We start from the raw sequence: 25,576 nt of genomic DNA, 5'->3' as shown, positions 1-25,576 counted from the left end.
GTTATGGAAGGTTTGGGAATCGCTTCCTTTTAGGTGGTTGTAGAATTTAACGGCTCTTTTCTGGATTTTGATCATTAGTGGATATCAGCCTAATTCTGCTCTGCGTGCATTATTTGGTGTTTTTACGATGTACACTGAGGATATTTTAGCAGAATTCTGCATGCTGAGTCTCCATTTGGTGAATTTTTGGTTAGTGAGTGGACCCTCAGACCTCACAACCATAAAGGGCTCTATAACTGATTCAAGTATTTTTAGCCAGATCAGATGTATGTTACATTTTATGTTCCTTTTGATGGCAAAGAATGCCCTTCTTGCCTTGTCTCTCAGTTCGTTCACAGCTTTGTGGAAGTTACCTGAGGCGCTGATGTTCAGGCCGGGGTGTGTATCGTTTTTTTTTGTGTGTTCTAGGGTAACTGTGTCTAAATTACATTTGTATTTGTGGTCCTGGCAAATTGACCTTTTTTGGGACACCATTATTTTGGTCTTACTGAGATTTACTGTCAGGGCCCAGGTCTGGCAGAATCTGTGCAGAAGATCTAGGTGCTGCTGTAGGCCCTCCTTGGTTGGGGATAGTAACACTAGATAATCAGCAAACAGTAGACATTTGACTTTAGATTCTATTAGGGTGAGGCCGGGTGCTGCAGACTGTTCTAGTGCCCTCGCCAAATCGTTGATATATATGTTGAAGAGGGTGGGGCTCAAGCTGCATCTCTGTCTCACCCCACGGCCTTGTGGGAATAAATGTTTGCCCATTTTAACCGCACACTTGTTTGTGTACATGGATTTTATAATGTTGTATGTTTTTCCCCCAACACAGCTTTCCATCAATTTGAATAGCAGATCCTCATGCCAAATTGAGTCAAGCTTTTTTGAAATCAACAAAGCACGAGAAGACTTTGCCTTTGTTTTGGTTTGTTCGTCAATTAGGGTGTGCAGGGTGAATATGTGGTCTGTCGTACGGTAATTTGGTAAAAAGTAAATTTGACATTTACTCAGTACATTGTTTTCACTGAGGAAATGTACGAGTCTGCTGTTAATGAAAATACAGAGGATTTTCCCAAGGTTGCTGTTGACGCATATCCCACTCTAGTTATTAGGGTCAAATTTGTCTACACTTTTGTACATTGGGTTGATCAGTCCTTGGTTCCAAATATTGGGGGAAAGGTCAGAGCTGAGGATGATGTTAAAGAGTTTATGTGTAGCCAATTGTAATTTGTAGTCTGTATATTTGATCATTTCATTTATCACGTGCGCCGAATACAACCCTGTAGACCTTACAGTGAAATGCTTATTTACAAGTCCTAACCAACAGTGACATTTTGAATAAAAAATTGGTATTAGGTAAACAATGGATAAGTAAAGAAAAAAAAACAACCTAAACAGTAAAGTGAAAATAACAGTAGAGAGGCTATATACAGGTGGTACCGGTACAGAGTCAATATGTGAGGGCACCAACTCTTCGTTTTGTTTAGTGTTTTCCAATTTTCCAAGACGTGGTTAGTCTATGGATTCTTCAATTACATTGAGCTGATTTCTGACGTGCTGTTCCTTCTTTTTCCCGTAGTGTATTTCTGTACTGTTTTAGTGATTCACCATAGTGAAGGTGTAGGCTCAGGTTTTCTGTATTGTTTTAGTGATTCACCATAGTGAAGGTGTAGGCTCAGGTTTTCTGTATTGTTTTAGTGATTCACCATAGTAAAAGCGTAGGCTCAGGTTTTCTGTATTGTTTTAGTGATTCACCATAGTAAAAGCGTAGGCTCAGGTTTTCTGTATTGTTTTAGTGATTCACCATAGTGAAGGCATAGGCTCAGGTTTTCTGTATTGTTTTAGTGATTCACCATAGTGAAGGCATAGGCTCAGGTTTTCTGGGTCTCTATGTTTTTGATTGGATAGGTTTCTCAATTTCTTTCTTAGGTTTTTGCATTCTTCATCAAACCATTTGTCATTGTTGTTCATTTTCTTAGGTTTTCTTTTAGAAATGTCTAGATTTGATAGTGAAGCTGAGAGGTCAACTATACTGTTTAGGTTTTCCACTGCCAAGGTTACACCTTCACTATTACAGTGGAACGTTTTGTCCAGGAAGTTGACTACAAGGGATTTCATTTGTTGTTGCCTAATTGTTTTTTTGGAAGGTTTCCACACTACTTCCCTTCCATCTATAGCATTTCTTAACATTATTCAGTTCCTTTGGCTTTGATGCGTCATGATTGAGTATTGCTCTGTTCAAGTAGATTGCGATTTTGCTGTGGTCTGATAGGGGTGTCAGTGGACTGACTTTGAGAGACTCTGGGTTGAGGTCAGTGATAAAGTGGTCTTCAATACTACTGTCAAGAGATGAGCTATAGGTGTACCTACTAGAGGTCGACCGATTAATCGTAATGGCCGATTTAATTAGGGCCGATTTCAAATTTTCGTAACAATTGGAAATCGGTATTTTTGGGTGCCGATTTTGCCAAATGTTTTAAATATTTTTTTTTTTTATATATACCTTTATTTAACCAGGTAGGCTAGTTGAGAACAAGTTGTCATTTGCAACTGCAACCTGGCCAAGATAAAGCATAGCAGTTCGACACATACAACAACACAGAGTTACACATGGAATGAACAAAACATACAGTCAATAATACAGTAGGAGGAAAAAAAGTATATATACAGTGAGTGCAAATGAGGTCAAATAAGGGATAAATAGTCCATGGTGGCGAAGTAATTACAATACGGCAATTAAACACTGGAATGGTAGATGTGCAAAAGATGGATGTGCAAGTAGAGATACTGTGATGCAAAATAAATAAATACAGTATGGGGATGAGGTAGCTAGATGGGCTGTATACAGATGGGCTATGAACAAGTGCAGTGATCTGTGAGCTGCTCTGACAGCTGGTGCTTAAAGCGTTTCAAACGTCACTCGCTCTGAGACTTGGAGTGGGTGTTCCCCTTGCTCTGCATGGGTAACGCTGCTTCGAGGGTGGCTGTTGTCGATGTGTTCCTGGTTCGAGCCCAGGTAGGGGCTAGGAGAGGGATGAAAGCTATACTGTTACACTGGCAATACTATAGTGCCTATAAGAACATCCAATAGTCAAAGGTATATGAAATACAAATGGAATAGAGAGAAATAGTCCTATAATAACTATATTAACTACAACCTAAAACTTCTTACCTGGGAATATTGAAGACTCATGTTAAAAGGAACCACCAGCTTTCATATGTTCTCATGTTCTGAGCAAGGAACTTAAACGTTAGCTTTCTTACATGGCACATATTGCACTTTTACTTCTCCAACACTTTGTTTTTGCATTATTTAAACCAAATTGAACATGTTTCATTATTTATTTGAGGCTAAATGTATTTGTATTGATGTATTATATTAAGTTAAAATAAATGTTCATTCAGTATTGTTGTAATTGTCATTATTACAAATAAATAAATAAAAATTGGCTAATCGGTATCGGCTTTTTTTGGTCTTCCAATAATCGGTATCGGTGTTGAAAAATCATAATCGGTCGACCTCTAGTACCTACCATAGGAGTCCCCTCGAAGCCTACCGTTGACTATGTACAGACCCAGGATGTAACAGAGCTATAGGTGTACCTACCATAGGAGTCCCCTCGAAGCCTACCGTTGACTATGTACAGACCCAGCGTGTGACCAAGCTGCAGGAGTTGTGTCCTGTTTCTGTTGGTTATGTTGTCGTAGTTGTGCCTACGGGGCCACATGGGGGATGGAATGCTGTCATCTCCAGGTAGGTGTTTGTCCCCCTGTGTGCTGAGGGTGTCAGGTTCTTGTCCAGTTCTGTCATTTAGGTCACCACAGACTAGTACATTCCCCTGGGCTTGGAAATGATTGATTTCCCCCTCCAGGATGGAGAAGCTGTCTTCATTAAAGTATGGGGATTCTATTGAGGAGATTTAGGTAGGAGGACATTTCTCTGAGATCATTTCCTTTTCAATTTCTAGCCAAATGTAAAATATTATTGTTTTGATAAATTTAATAGAGTGAGTTATGGCTGCTCTATACCAAATTAGCGTACCCCCTGAGTCCCTTCCCTGTTTCACACCTGGTAGTTTGGTGGATGGGACTACCAGCTCTCTGTAACCTAGAGGGCAACCAGTGGGTCCATCTCATCTATACCATGATTCTCGTAGGATGATTATGTCCGTATTTCTAATTTCTTTGGTAATGTCCAGGTTCCTGCTCTTTAGGCCAAAGACAGATGACCTCAGGCCATCTGTGTGACTTTCATGTTGAAGCCCTCTTTGCTGGAGTGGGGGCATGGGGTGGGCAGGAGGGGCATAGGTCTGATCTCTGTTTCTCTGTCTCTCAATTCTATTCAAGGGCTTTACTGGCATGGGAAATGTATGTTTGCATTGCCAAAGCAAGTGAAATAGATAATTAACAAAAGTGAAATAGACAAAAAAAATGACAGTAAACAATACACTTACAAAAGTTCCAAAAATAATAAGGACATTTCAAATGTCATATTATGTGTATATATACAGTGTTGTAATGATGTGCAAATAGTTAAAGTACGAAAGGGAAAATAAATAAACATAAATATGGGTTGTATTTACAATGGTGTTTGTTCTTCACTGGTTGCCCTTTTCTTGTGGCAACAGGTCACTAATCTTGCTGGTGTGATTGCTCTCTCTCTCTGTCTGTAGCTCTGTATGTGTCTCTCTCTCTCTCTCTGTCTGTGTCTCTCTGTCTGTAGCTCTGTATGTGTCTCTCTCTCTCGCTCTGTCTGTGTCTCTGTCTGTAGTTCTGTGTCTCTGTCTGTAGCTCTGTCTGTAGTTCTGTGTCTCTGTCTGTAGCTCTGTCTGTGTCTCTCTCTCTCGCTCTGTCTGTGTCTCTGTCTGTAGTTCTCTGTGTCTCTGTCTGTAACTCTCCACTGAACGCTGGTGTTCTGCTGAAGAATCAGACCTGCCACAGCAGCAGTCCTTAGTTGTTCTCCGTGCTCTATATTCCATATAGTTACATTGTGGAGTTCACATTTGGTGAGATCTTCTCATCTGCAGCGTTTAAAAAAAAACTTAATTAAATGGCCTATTGTACTACTGTACGTTTTGATGCTTGGCCTATTGTACTACTGTACGTTTTGATGCTTGGCCTATTGTACTACTGTACGTTTTGATGCTTGACCTATTGTACTACTGTACGTTTTGATGCTTGGCCTATTGTACGTTTTGATGCTTGGCCTATTGTACTACTGTACGTTTTGATGCTTGACCTATTGTATGTTTTGATGCTTGGCCTACATGCAAATAGACCAGGGCCAACTTTGCATAGATGTCTTAGAGCTATGGTCTCTGCTGACCCAGACATGGATATCAGTGTGTAAGTAGTGAATAGACGGGTGTCGCTGGCCATATCTAGGCTACTCAGTTCTGTTAAATAGTAGGCTGCTCTAGGCTCTTATACTGTCCCAGACCAGCTCTCCTCATGCCTGTCCCTTCACCCTACCTCTCCAGTGCTCCTCACTCCTGCCCCTTCACCCTACCTCTCCAGCGCTCCTCACGCCTGCCCCTTCACCCTACCTCTCCAGCGCTCCTCACGCCTGACCCTTCACCCTACCTCTCCAGCGCTCCTCACGCCTGCCCCTTCACCCTACCTCTCCAGCGCTCCTCACGCCTGCCCCTTCACCCTACCTCTCCAGCGCTCCTCACGCCTGCCCCTTCACCCTACCTCTCCAGCGCTCCTCACGCCTGCTCCTTCACCCTACCTCTCCAGCGCTCCTCACGCCTGCCCCTTCACCCTACCTCTCCAGCGCTCCTCACGCCTGCCCCTTCACCCTACCTCTCCAGCGCTCCTCACTCCTGCCCCTTCACCCTACCTCTCCAGCACTCCTCACGCCTGCCCCTTCACCCTACCTCTCCAGCGCTCCTCACCCCTGCTCCTTCACCCTACCTCTCCAGCGCTCCTCACCCCTGCTCCTTCACCCCACCTCTCCAGTGCTCCTCACTCCTGCTCCTTCACCCTACCTCACCAGCGCTCCTCACCTCTGCCCCTTCACCCTACCTCTCCAGCGCTCCTCACGCCTGCCCCTTCACCCTACCTCTCCAGTGCTCCTCACCCCTGCTCCTTCACCCTACCTCTCCAGCGCTCCTCACCCCTGCTCCTTCACCCTACCTCTCCAGCGCTCCTCACCCCTGCTCCTTCACCCTACCTCTCCAGCGCTCCTCACGCCTGCCCCTTCACCCTACCTCTCCAGCGCTCCTCACCTCTGCCCATTCACCCTACCTCGCCATAGCTCCTCATGATTGCCCCTGTTTTCACAGGAGCTGTGGAGAATTTAATTTGTTTTGGGAGCTCCGCTGCTTGTATCCTTCCCTCTCTCCTTCCTTCCCTCCCTCTCTCCCTCTTTCCCTCCTTCCCACACTCCAAAGGAATTAATGCTCTCTAGCACTCTACTCTACTCCCCCTCAACCTATAGAAAATACACCAGGGCAATTCCAAGGTAACAGACGCTGAGACGCTGATTCTTCATTTGAAATGTATGACAAACAAACAACTAATGATTGCGAAGTTAAACAAACCATACAACTCTATGAACAATGACACCTTTTAACATTTCCACTGAACATTTTACCAAAACACATTTACTGGAAGAACTGTGCAGACGTTAAGACCAAATTTGGGTTGTCCTGACCCCACCAAATCTGTTTCACAAGTTTGGACAGCAGAGTAGAGCACAGGAGAGTGCAGTGCAGGACCGGACAGTAGAGTTAAAAATAGTTTAGTATAGGGCGATATGGCCAAAATATCATATCACCATTTTTTTTTTCTTCACATTTGACGGTATTTTAAATAATATAAGTTTTACATTTGCTTCATGAGTTGTGCATGATGCCTGGGTGGCAACACAGACATTATGGGATTTCATTGGCAATTTCTCCATTCTGATTGTTTTACACTGTTCAATCAAACTTCAACAAAAAGTGCCACGTAGAGCTGCACGATATGGGCAAAAAAAATCTAGCCTGATTTTTAACCAAATATTGCAATTTGCGATTTAGATCAGAACACTTGAGATGTTGGAATCCTGGAAATATAATGATGATTATCATAATTCTATAGTTAGAATGTAAAAGCGGTCACTGAATATGGTGTTTGACATGACAACGAATGAAAAAGCCAGGGAATTAGGAATTATTATACTAATAGGATCTCTGTGGATTTATTACTTTGACAGGGTAGGAACCAAAGTGTTGGTCAGTGTTACCCAGGAGAGTGGGAACTTATAATCTTTGTCTACAATAAATGTTTTCTCGTACTTCATGTAGCCAACATTTATGCTTTGCCTATTCCTCTCTGATTTAGAAAATACTGTTGCACAAACATGCTGATTTAGGCCTACACAAGCACTGTTATCAGGCTGTATTAGCTAGCTACTTTTGCTTACTAATTAGCGATTTAGCATATTCAGCTTACAATTTATTTTAGTGAGACTCTGCATGCAGAATTATCCTAAAATAACCTCCGTGTACATCGTCAAACACCAAATAATGTATCGGCCTAATTACCCAGTAATTATCAAAATCAATAAAGGGTCGTTACATACTACAATCACCTAAAAGGAAGTGATTCCTAAACCTTCCATAACAAAGCCATCACCTACAGAGAGATGAACCTGAATAAGTGTCCCCTACGCAAGCTGGTCCTGGGGCTCTGTTCACAAACACACCCCACAGAGCCCCAGGACAGCAACACAATTAGACCCAACCAAATCATGAGAAAACAAAAAGATAATTACTTGATACATTGGAAAGAATTTACAAAAAAATCTGAGGAAACTAGAATGCTATTAGGCCCTAAACAGAGAGTACACAGTGGCAAAATACCTGACCACTGTGACTGACCCAAACTTAAGGAAAGCTTTGACTATGTACAGACTCAGTGAGCATAGCCTTGCTATTGAGAAAGGCCACTGTAGGCAGAACTGGCTCTCAAGAGAAGACAGGCTATATGCACACTGCCCACAACATGAGGTGGAAACTGAGCTGCAATTCCTATCCTCCTGCCCAATTGTATGACCATATTAGAGACACACATTTCCCTCAGATTACACAGACCAACAAAGAATTAAGAAAAACAAATGCAATTTTGATAAACTCTTGTATCTCTTGGTTGAAATACCACAGTGTGCCATCACAGCAGCCAGATGTATGACCTTGTGCTACAAGAAAAGGTCAACCAGTGAAGAACAAACACCATTGAAAATACAACCCATATTTATTTTCCCTGTTTAACTTATAACTATTTGCACATCATTACAACACTGTGTGTATATATATATATATATATATATATATATATCTGGATGGTTAGAGCCCTGAATGCTGATTGGCTGACAGCCGTGGTATATCAGACCGTATACCACGGGTATGACAAAGCATTTGTTTTTACTGCTCTAATTACGTTGGTAACCAGTTCATAATAGCAATAAGGCACCTCGGGGGTTTGTGGGTATATGGCCAATATACCACGGCTAAGGGCTGTTCTTAGGCACGACGCATTGGGCCTTATTGCTTAAATATTACATTTGAAATTTATTTATTCTTTTGGAACTTTTAGGAGTAATGTTTACTGTTCATTTTTTATTGTTTATTTCACTTTTGTTTTTATCTATTTCACTTGCTTTGACGATGTTAACATGTGTTTCCCATGCCAATAAAGCCCTTGAATTGAATTTAATTGATGGAGAGAGAGAGAGAGATGACTCAAGTAGCAGAGTATCCATTTAACAAACCAATCATTTTAAATACCTTTTTTATAGAAGGTAAAGTTAAAAACTCAAACCGGTCTGTACATTCATACCAGTAACATAGTAAAATATGTCATACCTTTACTTTTCTTTAGGGTGCTCTGTAGAGGTTAATACGAGTTAGCAGAGGTTTTCAACATGTGTGTTGTTCTGTGTTATTGAAGGTGTTTTCTAAGACCCCATCTGTGTGACCAGAAATCAAAGTTGAACTGCTGGAGACAGAAATGCCAGAGGGCGTTACTTCGCTGTCAGATATGATATATCAGTATGTTAGGCTGGATTCAATTAGAATTTATGTGTCTGAATCTTCTGTGTGCTTTACTGCCTTATCATACACATTTCCTTTATTTTATAAGGAAAGCACAGGAAGTGTAGCCTATGTGCTGCAGTAAAAATAGAGGACAGAGTGAAGTGTGACTTACTCAATAAGGCCAGCGATTCCCAAACTCGGTCCTGGGGACCCACAGGGGGGCCCCTTTTGGTTTTTGCCCTAACAGGCTTTGATCATCAGCTGTGTAGTGTTAGGGCGCAAACCAAAATGTGCTCTCCTTGGGTTCCTGAGGATGGAGTTTTGGGAACACTGTTGTAGGCCTTGCTAATAGCTGTATAGCCTAAATCCTCATGATGCTAGGATTGATGCTACATGCCTGGAGTCTGGACCCATCACTCCTCTCACAGCATGGCCTAAAGGACTGTGTGACATCAGATGTTTTGGCCTGGGTGCTAAAACCACACCAGACCTCCTTTCAAAACAGTGTCCTGATAATTACTGTAACTGTAAATATGATGATTGGGCCTTGTATGATGAGTCAGGAAAAGAGAGAGAGAGTGCTCTGTCCTGCTGTCTGTCTCTCCTCCTCTGGCTCCAGTGTTTTTGTCTCTATTTGTTTTCCCTCACTTTTCTTCAGGTCAGTGGAGGAATGTTACACATCCGCAGTGTGGTAAAGGGGGGGAAATATGTGTACAGTTCTGTGTGTGCTATGCTAAGCTACAGTTAGGGTTTCTAGGGCTAGTGTTAGTGGTAGCTGGGCTATGCTAAGCTACAGTTAGGTTTATAGAAGCAGGTACCCACGTGCCATCTCCTCATTGGTTATAGCCACGTGGGTGATTGAAAGACAAACTGTTTTGCCGGTCGTCGTGGTAATACTATGAAAGTCTAGATGCCAATCACCATATAAATTCAAAGATGCTAAATCCTGGAAGGAGTAGAGATGACTAGAAACTATTTGGTTGACCGTTTTATGGGTGGATTAATTGTCGGAGTAGAGGACCTTGTGCATTTCAGGTAAAATAACAACTCAATGTTTATATCCCAGGACAAATTAGCTAGCAACAGCAAGCTAGGTAAATATAACAAATTAGCTAGCAAGTGCACGGTGGCGCACGCGCGCCAGCCGGTTTGGGTTCCCTTTTAGGGTTTCTAGGGCGAGTGTTCGTGGTAGCTGGGCTATGCTAAGCTACAGTTAGACAGGGTTTCTAGGGATAGTGTCAGTGGTAGCTGGGCTAAGCTAAAGTTAGGGTTTGTAGGGCTAGTGTCACAGTGGTAGTTAGGCTGTGCTAAGCTACAGTTAGGGTTTCTAGGGCAAGTGTTAGTGGTAGCTGGACTATGCTAATCTACAGTTAGCATTTCTAGGGCTAGTGTTAGTGGTAGCTGGGCTATCCTAATCTACAGTTAGGGTTTCTAGAGTTAGTGGTAGCTGGGCTATGCTAAGCTACAGTTAGGGTTTCTAGGGCTGGTGTTAGTGGTAGCTGGGCTATGCTAAGCTACAGTTAGGGTTTCTAGGGCTGGTGTTAGTGATAGATGGGCTATTCTAAGCTACAGTTAGGGTTTCTAGGGCTGGTGTTAGTGGTAGCTGGGCTATTCTAACCTATAGTTAGGGTTTCTAGGGCTGGTGTTAGTGGTAGCTGGGCTATGCTAAGCTACAGTTAGGGTTTCTAGGGCTGGTGTTAGTGATAGCTGGGCTATTCTAAGCTACAGTTAGGGTTTCTAGGGCTGGTGTTAGTGGTAGCTGGGCTATTCTAACCTACAGTTAGGGTTTCTAGGGCTGGGGTTAGTGGTAGCTGGGCTATGCTAAGCTACAGTTAGGGTTTCTAGGGCTGGTGTTAGTGGTAGCTGGGCTATTCTAAGCTACAGTTAGGGTTTCTAGGGCTGGTGTTAATGGTAGCTGGGCTATGCTAAGCTAAAGATAGGGTTTCTAGGGCTAGTGTCACAGTGGTAGCTGGGCTATGCTAAGCTACAGTTAGGGTTTCTAGGGCTGGTGTTAGTGGTAGCTGGGCTATGCTAAGCTAAAGATAGATAGGGTTTCTAGGGCTAGTGTCAGTGGTAGCTGGGTTATGAGAGATTTCAGAAAGACAGATACACACACACACTCTCTCTTGCTCTCAATTCAATGGGCTTTATTCGCATGAGAAACATAGCACTGTCTCTCGCATTCTCTATCTTTCCCCCTCTCTCTCTCTCTTCAGCTTGTGTATGTGGTTGACTACTGGGAGTGTGTGTGTGGGGGGGTAGCAGCTCAGGGGAGGTTTTAGTGCTCTGTGTTTTAATCACTGGTTTTATCTCTCCCCTGTCATTAAGATAAATGATATGAAGGTGGCTATCCAAGTCTCCAATATTCCACGCCCAGGGCGTTTGTTATACTAGGGGTGTGTGCTGCGTGTGCCTGTCACGTTGACTTATGTGCTGCCATCATATCTGCTATTTTACCCGTATATTTGATTATTATGTAACCTATTACATTAGAGCTTCTGAGGGCTGTTTTCCTTAAGAGAACACACAGCTGCTGCTCAGTGGACCTGTCACCTCATTCCACACCCACCCGGTGTGGTCTGAACCAGCCCTGATACACCCAGCGTTATCCTGCTACCTTAGCCTTTCAGAACCACACATTATCACCTCACTTAAGTTGCGCTGCTGGAGTGACTCACCCTCCATAAGCTTTGCTTGTTGTTCTTCTTTGTAAACAAACACGTGTGACTGTCTCAAACTGCTGTTTTGGGTAACCCAGTACCTCATAATGAAGCTTGTGCTGGACCTTGTGCACATGTTGACTGCAGGTATTTATTTAAAAAGTGCTAATATTCAAAGCCCAAAAAGTGTAATTTACCAAAATGCTAACAACTATTAAGGAATCCTCAAAGGATGCTAACTAAATGCTAACAATTACTAAGGAATCCTTATAGGATGCTAACTAAATGCTAACAACTACTAAGGAATCCTCATAGGATGCTAACTAAATGCTAACAACTACTAAGGAATCCTCATAGGATGCTAACTAAATACTAACCACTACTAAGGAATCCTCATAGAGGATGCTAATTAAATACTAACGAGCGCATTGCAAACATTTTGTACAGTTTCTGACCTAAACTATACAAGTAACTCCCAAATGCTACTCAGTTTGCTGCGCAAAAGGAATATTAGCCAGGCTCGTGATCCGCGAGGGGATACTCTGCTGTTATCAAGAGAATACTTGATTTTTGGAAGAAGCTACCACTTCGCCAGATACCTCACTAGCTACTAAATTAGCAAATCAAATGCACAACTGCAGAGCATTTAGCACATTCTAGAAAGTTAACTTAATAGTTATAAGATATTTAGCTGGCAAACATTTAGTTGTGAATTCCAGTCTGAAAATTAGATCACCAGGCGCGTGCTGCACGACAGTGAGAGACTCACACGCCTCCGGTCTCGTTGTTGTGTGCTTATAAACAAACACCACGTGACAGGGAACTATCGTGAGCGTCATAATTATGTGACAGATGAAACGGAGAACACAATGTTCTTTATCTCCTAATGTATTGCACAAGTTGACTGAAGGTATTTACTTAAAAAGTAGCTACAAATATTCAAATGTACAGTTTCAACGGTATTGGAAAACCATCCCGTGGCTTTTTCCAAATACCCCGGTATACGGTATATACGTTATACCGCCCAAACTCAGTTATAGTGGGGTCACGTTATAGGGAGATCATCAGTGGACTGATCTAGGTACGCCAGTCTACATCAGTAATCTATAGGCTAGATTAAGATTTCGAATCGAGGCCATGTCTATGGTCATCGAGGCGAAGCCTTGAAGGAGAGAGAATTAGTGATGGGGGTGAACATCACTGTACCTGCATCGGAACTCCAGAGCTTTTACTTTATAACTCCGTTGTCCATATTATTTTTTTAATCGGGAGCCAATTTGTTTTCAGCACATTTATTTCCATGACTGATCATGGAAACAGACATTTGGTGAGATATATGTCTGGAACATCGAATCGCATACAGAGTCAAGAAAATTGCTGTGTTCATTTTTTTAGATTTAGTGTTAACTAAAATATCACCGTGTCACATTTTTGTCATTTGAAGGATTTAGTCTAGTTATTATTATTATTTTTTCACTTTATTTAACCAGGTAGGCTAGTTGAGAACAAGTTCTCATTTACAACTGCGACCTGGCCAAGATAAAGCAAAGCAGTTCGACACATACAACAACACAGAGTTACACATGGAGTAAAACAAACATACAGTCAATAATACAGTAGAAAAAGTCTATATACAATGTGTGCAAATTAGGTAGGATAAGAGAGGTAAGGCAATAAATAGGCCATAGTGGCGAAGTAATTACCATTTAGCAATTAAACACTGGAGTGATAGATGTGCAGAAGATGAATGTGCAAGTTGAGATACTGGGGTGCAAAGGAGCAAAGTAAATAACAGAATGGGGATGAGGTAGTTGGATGGGCTATTTACAGATGGGCTATGCACAGGTGCAGTGATCTGTGAGCTGCTCTGACAGCTGGTGCTTAAAGCTAGTGAGGGAGATATGAGTCTCCAGCTTCAGTGATTTGGTAATGGTACCAGGGTCACGTTCAGTAGGCTACTGGTAATGGTACCAGGGTCACGTTCAGTAGACTACTGGTAATGGTACCAGGGTCACGTTCAGTAGGCTACTGGTAATGGTACCAGGGTCACGTTCAGTAGGCTACTGGTAATGGTACCAGGGTCACGTTCAGTAGGCTACTGGTAATGGTACCAGGGTCACGTTCAGTAGGCTACTGGTAATGGTACCAGGGTCACGTTCAGTAGACTTCTGGTAATGGTACCAGGGTCACGTCCAGTAGGCTACTGGTAATGGTACCAGGGTCACGTTCAGTAGACTTCTGGTAATGGCACCAGGGTCGCGTTCTCGAACGTGGCACATAGAAATGCCATGAATAGAGCCGGCGTTATTCCTTATTCAACATGTCAGAGAGGCGTGTTTGTGTTCTACATTGCCTCTTTCTGAGTGTTCCATAACATTGCTTTCCCCAGGTTGTTCGCTATAGCTAGTTAATGTGGTAACATAACTGCACAAGGTGTAGCCTAAACAAATGGTTAACGATCCGGTCCGTAAGTAGCCTAGCTTTAGAATGGCCCGTGATATGCTTTATGAATATAAAACGTGGCCCTCCGATATAGCGTCAGTATTATGGGTCATGTCTTTTGTACGGTAGCCTATAAGGTCTAGAATCGATCAGTTCGCAGAGGAAAAGAGGGAGACGTGGTGGCGTTGTCTAGAAAACCTGTATATGAAACACAGTGAGAAAAGTGGGAGGGGCTGAGCGTGACTACAAATTCAAAGACGGCCTACTTTTCTCTAGATTACTCAAGGGAGAGAAAAAACATAGCCAGACTGTTGTTTTACTACTAAACTCAATGCTGCTGTTGTTTTTTATTTATTTTGTAAAGCAGCTTGTGTTTCTTAAGCAGCCAAAGGGTAGCTAACTAGAAGGCTGGCGGTAAAAAGCAAGAGAGTCGCCTGTGTGATGTGTACACTATAAGCGGACCCTGTCTGCCTGACTTCACACTCATCGCTTGCTCCCCTGCAGCTCACCAGCTGATGTAGGCTGTGTGTGCTGGGTGTGACGTGTCCTTCCCACTGCTGAATGCGCTGCACATCTGGGCTGCTGCTAATATTAATTGAGCTTATCACTGAAAAGCGCTCAATCGTTCCAGAAACTCTTGTCCAGTCCACTTAGTAGTCTGATTTTTTGTCATAGAGATCATTTTCTCGTCTCATTTTCTATATTTTTTTCTGGGTCTGTTTTATATTATAGTCAATATTTTTGTTGATGAAATGAACGCTGTGGTATCGGCACCTAAGTATCATATTGTGAGGTCCCTGGCAATTCCCAGCCCAAGAGCAAATGAGATGTTAGTTGCTCGAATGTCCACCCATAGCATGGAGAACATACATTATTAATATGCATGGGCATTTCATTATTGTAGATAATGAACAATTTGCATCTCATTAGCATGGAATTAGTATCAGCTCACTCATGAACTGGTTCCAGTCCACAGGTCGTACTGGTAAGAACCTGGTCTGATAACACTTCATTGAAATTCATATCACACCCTCGCCACATGTAATTATCTGTAGTGGAAACTCGGCCTGCATCAACCCATATGAGAGAGCTGGTGATACGTATTAGCCTATATCACATAGTTTACACATTCATTTGATGGATTTAGCTTAATCTGTGCCATGAAAATTCAAAATCATGAATCAAAATGAAGCTATTTGGCTACCCAGTCTAAAGCAGTAGGACTATTGTTGAGGGTATGGTGAAACAACTGCAAGAATGCATAGAATACGATGTCTGGGGGCGGCAGGGTAGCCTAGTGGTTAGAGCGTTGGACTAGTAACCGGAAGGTTGCAGGTTCAAATCCCCGAGCTGACAAGGTACAAATCTGTCGTTCTGCCCCTGAACAAGGCAGTTTAACCCACTGTTCCTAGGCCGTCGTTGAAAATAAGAATTTGTTCTTAACTGACTTGCCTCGTTAAATAAAGGTACAATTTAAAATACATTTTAAAAAGGGTGTAATGGGTTTTTAGGTGTAATGTATATCTTCTTGCGTGATGGAATAATGACGCATTGCGTTCCCTTCATGGATTCTTCTTGTGGGTAGAACTTCACAAACTGGCAATGATAGTTAAAGCTCTTCTGTGTGAGGCAACTGATCATTAGACTACTCCTACGCTGTTGTCCATGTTTCACGCTACGCCGACCAGGCACCTTTGTTGGTTTAAGCAAGGAGTACTTCAGGAGTTTTGTAGACTCATTTCCTTTAACCTAACTCAACACTCTCTCTCTCTCTCTCTCTCTCTCTCTCTCTCTCTCTCTCTCTTTCTTTCTCGCTCGCTCGCTCTCTTTCTCTCTCGCTCGCTCTCTTTCTTTCTCTCGCTCGCTCGCTCTCTTTCTTTCTCTCTCTCTCTCTCTCTCTCTCTCTCTCTCTCTGTCTCTCTCTGTCTCTGTCTCTGTCTCTCTCTCTCTCTGTCTCTCTCTGTCGCTGTCTCTCTCTCTCTCTCTCTCTCGTTCGCTCGCTCTTTCTCTCTCTGTCTCTCTCTGTCTCCCCTCCACAGCAAATGGTGATGAGCCTGCGCGTTTCAGAGCTGCAGGTTCTGCTAGGTTACGCGGGCCGCAACAAACACGGGCGAAAACATGAGCTGTTAACCATGGCCTTGCATCTCCTGAAAGCCGGCTGCAGCCCCGCCGTGCAGATGAAGATCAAGGAGCTGTACTGCAGACGCTTCCCCACCAAGATGGGCTCTCCCTCAGAGCTGGTCCTGCCCGGACCACACTACCCTGCCTCGGGAGGAGGGGGCACCGCCGCCCTACCTGCCGGCCTCAGCCAGCTGGCGTATGAGGGCCACAGGCACGGGGGAGTACCCTCGCCGGCTGCCCTGCTGCCCATCTCGTTGCTGGGGCCTGGCAAGCATGAGCTCAGCGGGCTGGCGCACCACCTGCCCACCTCGGCCACCCTGCATCCGGTGCACCCAGACGTCAAGCTGCAGAGGCTGCCCTTCTACGATATGCTGGACGAGCTCATCAAACCCACCAGTCTAGGTAAGGGTGTCTGTGGGTGGCTGGTGTCTGGGTGGCTGGTGTCTGTGGGTGGCTGGTGTCTGTGGGTGGCTGGTGTCTGTGGGTGGCTGGTGTCTGTGGGTGGCTGGTGTCTGGTGGGTGGCTGGTGTCTGGTGTCTGTGGGTGGCTAGTGTCTGTGGGTGGCTGGTGTCTGTGGGTGGCTGGTGTCTGTGGGTGGCTGGTGTCTGTGGATTGGTATGTGTAGTGTTGCAAAACTACCGGTAATTTACCAAAGTTACCGGAATCTTCAGTAATTTTGGTAATTAACAGATAATCTATGGTAACTTTGGTAATGAATACTTGAACTTACATTTTTTTTATTCATAAATAGCATTTATTTGTTATATATCTGTGTCCATATTGTCCAATAATTTCTAGTAGATAGACCATATGGTTGCAGAGAAAATTGAATAATTCATGGAAAAAGCATCTAATGAATAATGGTATTATTTTTATTGACTCTGCAACTCTTCCGACTATTGACCCTTTTCACAACTTCATGGTTGTTTGATCAATTGGACTGTAAAGTTCCCAAATGTAAGAAGACTCGCGGGTTTTGGCGAATGCTTTCTAATGATCCGAAGTCACGCTGTTGCTACTGCCTGTAAACACACAGTCCAGTTCAAAGTGAATGATGTCAGGTCCTACTGCCTGTAAACACACAGTCCAGTTCAAAGTGAATGATGTCAGGCCCTACTGCCTGTAAACACACAGTCCAGTTCAAAGGGAATGATGGCAGCAGGCCTGTGTGGCAAATGGCTGATTTGCATAAAGGCCTACTGTATCACTGATTGGCTATGGTGCTCCAGTCTGTGTCGTCTGGACAATAGGTTTTATTTACTGCAGTGTTAATTGTTCAAATGCACAGCTGTTTTCCCACTATATATTACTGTAGAATTTTCACAAATGCTAATGAAGTGGGAACATCTGAAAATGATCATATCTATGTGCTTATCAGTCCATTTAGAAGCAGGCATCATATTCTTACTGGGGGCGTATATGAACATATTTTAACAAGAATTCATTGTTGCTAAAACGGTGTCAGTTCCACGTTAATATAATAATGATTCATGCTCTACCAACTGGGGGCCAAACGAGACCATACGGGGCCATACGAGACCATACGGGGTCATACGAGACCATACGAGACCATACAGGGCCATACGAGACCATACGGGGCCATACGAGACCATACAGGGCCATACGAGACCATACGGAGCCATACGGGACCATACGAGACCATACGGTGCCATACAGAGCCATACGGGGCCATACGGAATCCATACGGAGCCATACGGAGCCATACGGGGCCATACGGAGCCATACGGGGCCATACTGAGCCATACGGGGCCATACTGAGCCATACGGGACCATACTGAGCCATACGGGACCATACTGGGCCATACGGAGCCATTCGGAGCCATACGGGGCCATACGGGGCCATACGGGGCCCTACGAGACCCATACGGAGCCATACGAGACCCATACGGAGCCATACGAGACCCATACGGAGCCATACGGGACCATACGGAGCCATACGAGACCATACGAGACCCTTACGGAGCCATACGGGACCATACTGGGCCATACGGGACCATACGGGGCCATACGGAGCCATACGGGACCATACGGGACCATACGGGACCATACTGGGCCATACGGGGCCATACTGGGCCATACGGGACCATACGGAGCCATACTGGGCCATACGGAGCCATACAGAAATATTTTTAGGCCTCCTAGGCTGTGCATCCTCTGTCTAAGTAACCTATTTATAATAACGTGTACAGTTGCATCTCAACACTGCTCTTTATTTTGAAATGTCCCGTTCTATTAGATATGCAAATACTGCATCACACCCCACTGCACCTTGTATGATAAAACACCTCCCCTTTCAACCTGCACCAACCTCCCTGCAAATATATGGAAATGTCTACATTTTCCTACATTAGCATTTTGATGGAGTAGGATACCGGATTGTGATTCATTTGCCTCCGGTTGCATGTACAAACACACTGCCCACAACACTGTCCTCTCGCCACATCTCTCCTCTCTCCAGCGCTCTCGTTTTTGACGTGCTGTGTTGTGTGATGAAATCCTACAAAACACATCCCCCATCATGTGACTGTTAGGCACATATATATACACACACACACACACACACACACACACACACACACACACGCTCCTCCACACAAACTCTTACCAAACCTCATAAAAAAACAGTGACCCATACAAATAAATAATGCATTTCAATCACACGTGTCCCCCAGGCAGAGAGAACAGCCCGAGGTAGAGAATGGAGCTGCTTTCAGTCATTGAAGACCTGATTCCTTCCCTGCACGGTGTGGTAATGAATTATCCACAGCCGTAGTTTTTGAGGAGATGACCCTCTTTATCCTAATAATAATGGCAGGACAGTAATGAAGCAGCTTGATTAATTCATTTGCCTTCCCAGACGGACCGAGGGGAGCCTCTCTCTCTCTCTGTTTATCTATAGTTAAATTCCTCTCTTCCCCCTCTATCTCTTCCCCCTCTCTCTCTCTTCCCCCTCTCTCTCTTCCCTCTCTCTCTCTCTTCCCCCTCTCTCTCTCTTCCCCCTCTCTCTGTTTATTTATAGCTCTATTCCTCTCTTCCCCCTCTATCTCTTCCCCCCCTCTCTCTCTTCCCTCTCTCTCTCTCTTCCCCCTCTCTCTCTCTTCCCCCTCTCTCTGTTTATTTATAGCTCTATTCCTCTCTTCCCCCTCTATCTCTTCCCCCCCTCTCTCTCTTCCCTCTCTCTCTCTCTTCCCCCTCTCTCTCTCTTCCCCCTCTCTCTGTTTATTTATAGCTCTATTCCTCTCTTCCCCCTCTCTCTCTCTCTCTCTCTCTCTGTTTATCTATAGTTATATTCCTCTCTTTCTCTTTTCATCTCTAGCTCTATTCCTCTCTCTTCCCCCTCTCTCTATTTATTTATAGCTCTATTCCTCTCTCTCTCTTCCCTCTCTCTCTCTTCCCTCTCTCTCTCTATTTATAGCTCTATTCCTCTCTCTTCCCCCTCTCTCTGTTTATTTATAGCTCTATTCCTCTCTCTCTCTTCCCTCTCTCTCTCTTCCCTCTCTCTCTCTATTTATAGCTCTATTCCTCTCTCTCTCTTCCCCCTCTCTCTCTCTTCCCTCTCTCTCTCTATTTATAGCTCTATTCCTCTCTCTTCCCCCTCTCTCTGTTTATTTATAGCTCTATTCCTCTCTTCCCCCTCTCTCTCTTCCCCCTCTCTCTCTCTTCCCTCTCTCTCTCTCTTCCCCCTCTCTCTCTCTTCCCCCTCTCTCTCTCTTCCCCCTCTCTCTCTTCCCTCTCTCTCTCTCTTCCCCCTCTCTCTCTCTTCCCCCTCTCTCTGTTTATTTATAGCTCTATTCCTCTCTTCCCCCTCTCTCTCTTCCCTCTCTCTCTCTCTTCCCCCTCTCTCTCTCTTCCCCCTCTCTCTCTCTCTCTCTCTCTCTGTTTATCTATAGTTATATTCCTCTTTCTCTTTTCATCTCTAGCTCTATTCCTCTCTCCCCTCTCTCTCTCTTCCCCCTCTCTATCTCTTCCCCCTCTCTCTCTCTTCCCCCTCTCTCTCTCTTCCCCCTCTCTCTCTCTTCCCCCTCTCTCTGTTTATTTATAGCTCTATTCCTCTCTTCCCCCTCTCTCTCTCTTCCCCCTCTCTCTGTTTATTTATAGCTCTATTCCTCTCTTCCCCCTCTCTCTCTCTTCCCCCTCTCTCTGTTTATTTATAGCTCTATTCCTCTCTTCCCCCTCTCTCTCTCTTCCCCCTCTCTCTGTTTATTTATAGCTCTATTCCTCTCTTCCCCCTCTCTCTCTCTTCCCCCTCTCTCTGTTTATTTATAGCTCTATTCCTCTCTTCCCCCTCTCTATCTCTTCTCTCTCTCTCTGTTTATCTATAGTTATATTCCTCTCTAGCTCTATTCCTCTCTCCCCTCTCTCTCTCTTCCCCCTCTCTATCTCTTCCCCCTCTCTCTCTTCCCCATCTCTCTCTTCCCCCTCTCTCTCTCTCTTCCCCCTCTCTCTTCTCTCTCTCTCTGTTTATCTATAGTTATATTCCTCTCTAGCTCTTTTCCTCTCTCCCCTCTCTCTCTCCCCCCCTCTCTCTCTCTTCCCCCTCTCTCTCTATTTATAGCTCTATTCATCTCTCTTCCCCCTCTCTCTGTTTATTTATAGCTCTATTCCTCTCTCTCTTCCCTCTCTCTTCCCCCTCTCTCTCTCTTCCCCCTCTCTATTTATTTATAGCTCTATTCCTCTCTTCCCTCTTCCCTCTCTCTCTCTCTTCCCCCTTTCTCTCTCTTCCCTCTCTCTCTCTCTTCTCTCTCTCTGTTTATCTATAGTTATATTCCTCTCTAGCTCTATTCTTCTCTCCCCTCTCTCTTCCCCCTCTCTCTCTTCCCTCTCTCTTCCCCCTCTCTCTCTCTTCCCTCTCTCTCTTCCCCCTTTCTCTGTTTTTTTATAGCTCTATTCCTCTCTCTTCCCCCTCTCTCTTCTCTCTTTTCCCCCTCTCTCTCTCTTCCCCCTCTCTCTGTTTATTTATAGCTCTATTCCTCTCTCTTCCCCCCTCTCTCTCTTCCCTCTCTCTTCCCCCTCTCTCTTCTCTCTCTTCCCCCTCTCTCTTCCCTCTCTGTCTGTTTATTTATAGCTCTATTCCTCTCTCTTCCCCCTCTCTCCCTCTCTGCCCTCTCTCTTCCCCCTCTCTCTGTCTTCCCCCTCTCTCTCTCCCCCCTCTCTGTTTATTTATAGCTCTATTCCTCTCTTCCCCCTTTCTCTCTCTTCCCCCTCTCTCTCTCTTCCCCCTCTCTCTCTCTTCCCCCTCTCTCTGTTTATTTATAGCTCTATTCCTCTCTTCCCCCTCTCTCTCTTCCCTCTCTCTTCCCCCTGTCTTCCCCCTCTCTCTCTCTTCCCCCTCTCTCTCTCTTCCCCCTCTCTCTGTTTATTTATAGCTCTATTCCTCTCCCCCCTCTCGCTCTCCTCCCTCTCTCTTCCCCCGCTCTCTCTCTTCCACCTCTCTCTTCCCTCTGTCTGTTTATTAATAGCTCTATTCCTCTCTTCCCCCTCTATCTCTTCCCCCTCTCTCTCCCCTCTCTCTTCCCCCTCTCTGTCTTCCCCCTCTCTCTCTTCCCCTCTCTCTGTTTATCTATAGCTCTATTCCTCTCTCTTCCCCCTCTCTCTGTTTATTTATAGCTCTATTCCTCTCTTCCCCCTCTCTCTCTTCCCCCTCTCTCTCTCTTCCCCCTCTCTTCCCCTCTCTCTGTTTATTTATAGCTCTATTCCTCTCTCTCCCCTCTCTCTGTTTATTAATAGCTCTATTCCTCTCTTCCCCCTCTCTCTCCCCTCTCTCTTCCCCCCCTCTCTCTTCCCCCTCTCTCTCCCCTCTCTCTTCCCCCCCTCTCTCTTCCCCCTCTCTCTTCCCCTCACTCTGTTTATCTATAGCTCTATTCCTGTCTCTTCCCCCTCTCTCTTCCCTCTCTCTCTGTTTATTTATAGCTCTATTCCTCTCTCTTCCCCCTCTCTCTCTTCCCCCTCTCTCTCTTCCCTCTCTCTCTTCCCCCTCTCTGTTTATCTATAGCTCTATACCTCTCTCTTCCCCCTCTCTCTTCCCCCTCTCTCTCTCCCCCCTCTCTCTCTTCCCTCTCTCTCTTCCCCCTCTCTGTTTATTTATAGCTCCATTCCCCTCTTCCCCCTCTCTCTTCCTTCTCTTCCCCCTCTCTCTTCCCTCTCTTCCCCCTCTCTCTTCCCTCTCTCTCTGTTTATTTATAGCTCTAATCCTCTCTCTTCCCTCTCTCTCTCTTCCCCCTCTTTTCCCTCTCTCTCTCTTCCCCCTCTCTCTGTTTATCTATAGCTATATTCCTCTCTCTTCCCCCTCTCTCTTCCCTCTCTTCCCCCTCTCTCTTCCCCCTCTCTCTGTTTTTTTATAGCTCTATTCCTCTCTCTTCCCCCTCTCTCTTCTCTCTTTTCCCCCTCTCTCTCTCTTCCCCCTCTCTCTCTCTTCCCCCTCTCTCTCTCTTCCCCCTCTCTCTGTTTATCTATAGCTATATTCCTCTCTCTTCCCCCTCTCCCCCCTCTCTCTTCCCCCTCTCTCTTCCCTCTCTCTGTTTATTTATAGCTCTATTCCCCACTTCCCCCCTCTCTCTTCCCCCTCTCTGTTTATCTATAGCCCTTCTTCTCTCTTCCCCCTCTCTCTTCCCTCTTTTCCCTCTCTGTTTATTTTTTTAGCTCTATTCCTCTCTTCCCCCTCTCTCTGTTCATCTCTAGCTCTATGCTTATCTCTTCCCTCTCTCTCCCCTCTCTCTTCCCCCCCTCTCTCTTCCCCCTCTCTCTCCCCTCTCTCTTCCCCCCCTCTCTCTTCCCCCTCTCTCTTCCCCTCACTCTGTTTATCTATAGCTCTATTCCTGTCTCTTCCCCCTCTCTCTTCCCTCTCTCTCTGTTTATTTATAGCTCTATTCCTCTCTCTTCCCCCTCTCTCTCTTCCCCCTCTCTCTCTTCCCTCTCTCTCTTCCCCCTCTCTGTTTATCTATAGCTCTATACCTCTCTCTTCCCCCTCTCTCTTCCCCCTCTCTCTCTCCCCCCTCTCTCTCTTCCCTCTCTCTCTTCCCCCTCTCTGTTTATTTATAGCTCCATTCCCCTCTTCCCCCTCTCTCTTCCTTCTCTTCCCCCTCTCTCTTCCCTCTCTTCCCCCTCTCTCTTCCCTCTCTCTCTGTTTATTTATAGCTCTAATCCTCTCTCTTCCCTCTCTCTCTCTTCCCCCTCTTTTCCCTCTCTCTCTCTTCCCCCTCTCTCTGTTTATCTATAGCTATATTCCTCTCTCTTCCCCCTCTCTCTTCCCTCTCTTCCCCCTCTCTCTTCCCCCTCTCTCTGTTTTTTTATAGCTCTATTCCTCTCTCTTCCCCCTCTCTCTTCTCTCTTTTCCCCCTCTCTCTCTCTTCCCCCTCTCTCTCTCTTCCCCCTCTCTCTCTCTTCCCCCTCTCTCTGTTTATCTATAGCTATATTCCTCTCTCTTCCCCCTCTCCCCCCTCTCTCTTCCCCCTCTCTCTTCCCTCTCTCTGTTTATTTATAGCTCTATTCCCCACTTCCCCCCTCTCTCTTCCCCCTCTCTGTTTATCTATAGCCCTTCTTCTCTCTTCCCCCTCTCTCTTCCCTCTTTTCCCTCTCTGTTTATTTTTTTAGCTCTATTCCTCTCTTCCCCCTCTCTCTTCCCTCTCTCTCTGTTTATCTATAGCTCTATTCCTCTCTTCCCCCTCTCTGTTTATCTATAGCCCTTCTTCTCTCTTCCCCCTCTCTCTTCCCTCTTTTCCCTCTCTGTTTATTTTTTAGCTCTATTCCTCTCTTCCCCCTCTCTCTGTTCATCTCTAGCTCTATGCTTATCTCTTCCCTCTCTCACTGTTCATCTCTAGCTCTATGCCTCTCTCCCCCCCTCTCTATTCATCTCTAGCTCTATGCCTCTCTCTCCCCCCTCTCTTTTCATCTCTAGCTCTATGCCTCTCTCTCCCCCCCTCTCTTTTCATCTCTAGCTCTATGCCGCTCTCTCCACCCCTCTCTTTTCATCTCTAGCTCTATGCCTCTCTTCCCCCTCTCTCTTTTCATCTCTAGCTCTTTGCCTCTCTTCCCTCTCTCTACCCCTCTCTGTTCATCTATAGTTATATTCATGTCTCTCTCTGTCTATCATTAGCTCTCTTGCCCCACTCCCTTAACCCCACCCCTCTCTGTTTATTGCTAGTTATCTTGCCCACCCCTCCCCCACTTTCTCTCTCCCTCTGTCTATCATTAGTGTTCTCTCTCGCTCTCTCGCTCTCTCACTCTCACTCACTCTTGCATTCCCTGATTATCGCTGGCTCTGTTTCCCTCCATCTCTCACTCTGTTTATCTCTAGCTGCCTTGTCCTCCCCCCTCTCTGGCTGTGCCTCTCTCTCTCTCTCCCACCCCTCCCCCTCTCTGGCTGTGCCCCTCTCTCCCATCCCCCACTCTTTATCTTCGCCCTGCCTCTCTCTACCCTATCCCAGCTCCCTCGCCCTCCCTTTCTCTCTTCTCTCCCTCACTCTACCCACTCCCTCCTACTCTCCTCTCCTCTCCCTCACTCAATTCAATCTCTCTCTTCTATCCCTCACTCTACACACACACACCTCCCTCACTCAATTCAATCTCTCTCCTCTCCCTCACTCTACCCACTCCCTCCCTCTCTACTCTACCCACTCCCTCCCTCTCTCCTCTCCCTCACTCTACCCACTCCCACCCTCTCTCCTCTCCCTCCCTCCCTCACTCAATTAAATTCACTCTCTTTCTTCCCCCCCTCCCTCTCTCCTCTCCCTCACTCTACCCACTCCCACCCCCTCTCCCTCACTCAATTCACTCCCCTCCCTCCCTCTACCCATGCCCTCCTTTCCTCCCCCTGTCGCTCCTCTCCCTCCCCTCTCCAGTCTGTGCAGCAGCCTGTTCTCCTGTTGAAGGCCTGTAATGTCCTGAGTCTTATCAGTACACGTTGTTGGCCTCCAGTTACCCCAGCTCCCCTCTGTAAAGACTGGTTAATGTAGCAACTGAGGACCCGCGCGGCTCTGCTCATTTAAATAGGCCACATTCATGTTTGTCGAACTCTAAACTCTTCATCACCAACACCATCATCCTCTGCCAGGGAGCCATGCCTCTGTGTTCATTATGGATATCAATGTGGCATGCATACATTATACATGATTTTAATCACCATATTCTTGGGAAATAATGTAGGACTATTTCAAATTTGATGAGCATTTCATGAATAATAAATATTTCTGAGACTTTCTCCTTTTGAATGTTTCTTTGAAAGTCATGAGTAGGAGGGGGAGATATTTGTATTGAAATACAGAGGTGTCCTTTTGTTTTTGTGGATTCGGGGTCTTGTAGACTCCTCATATAGCCTTCCTCAGTGCG

At 45.2% G+C, this 25,576-nt stretch overlaps 1 protein-coding gene across 2 annotated transcripts in view; it reads left to right on the top strand.

The window, feature by feature from the left end:
- Nucleotides 1-25,576, top strand: part of LOC110527003 (E3 SUMO-protein ligase PIAS1-like) — a 109,634-nt gene that overhangs the window by 30,024 nt on the left and 54,034 nt on the right. For both annotated transcript variants that reach the window (XM_036963709.1, XM_036963708.1), the window contains exon 2: nucleotides 16,150-16,633. In XM_036963709.1, the coding sequence (XP_036819604.1) occupies nucleotides 16,150-16,633 (484 nt within the window). The remainder of the gene's footprint in view (nucleotides 1-16,149; nucleotides 16,634-25,576) is intronic.

Source organism: Oncorhynchus mykiss, chromosome 26, assembly GCF_013265735.2.
Source record: "Oncorhynchus mykiss isolate Arlee chromosome 26, USDA_OmykA_1.1, whole genome shotgun sequence".
NCBI lineage: Eukaryota > Metazoa > Chordata > Actinopteri > Salmoniformes > Salmonidae > Oncorhynchus > Oncorhynchus mykiss.
The sequence above is the reverse complement of the archived record's forward strand: the minus strand, read 5'-3'. Positions and strand labels throughout refer to the sequence as shown.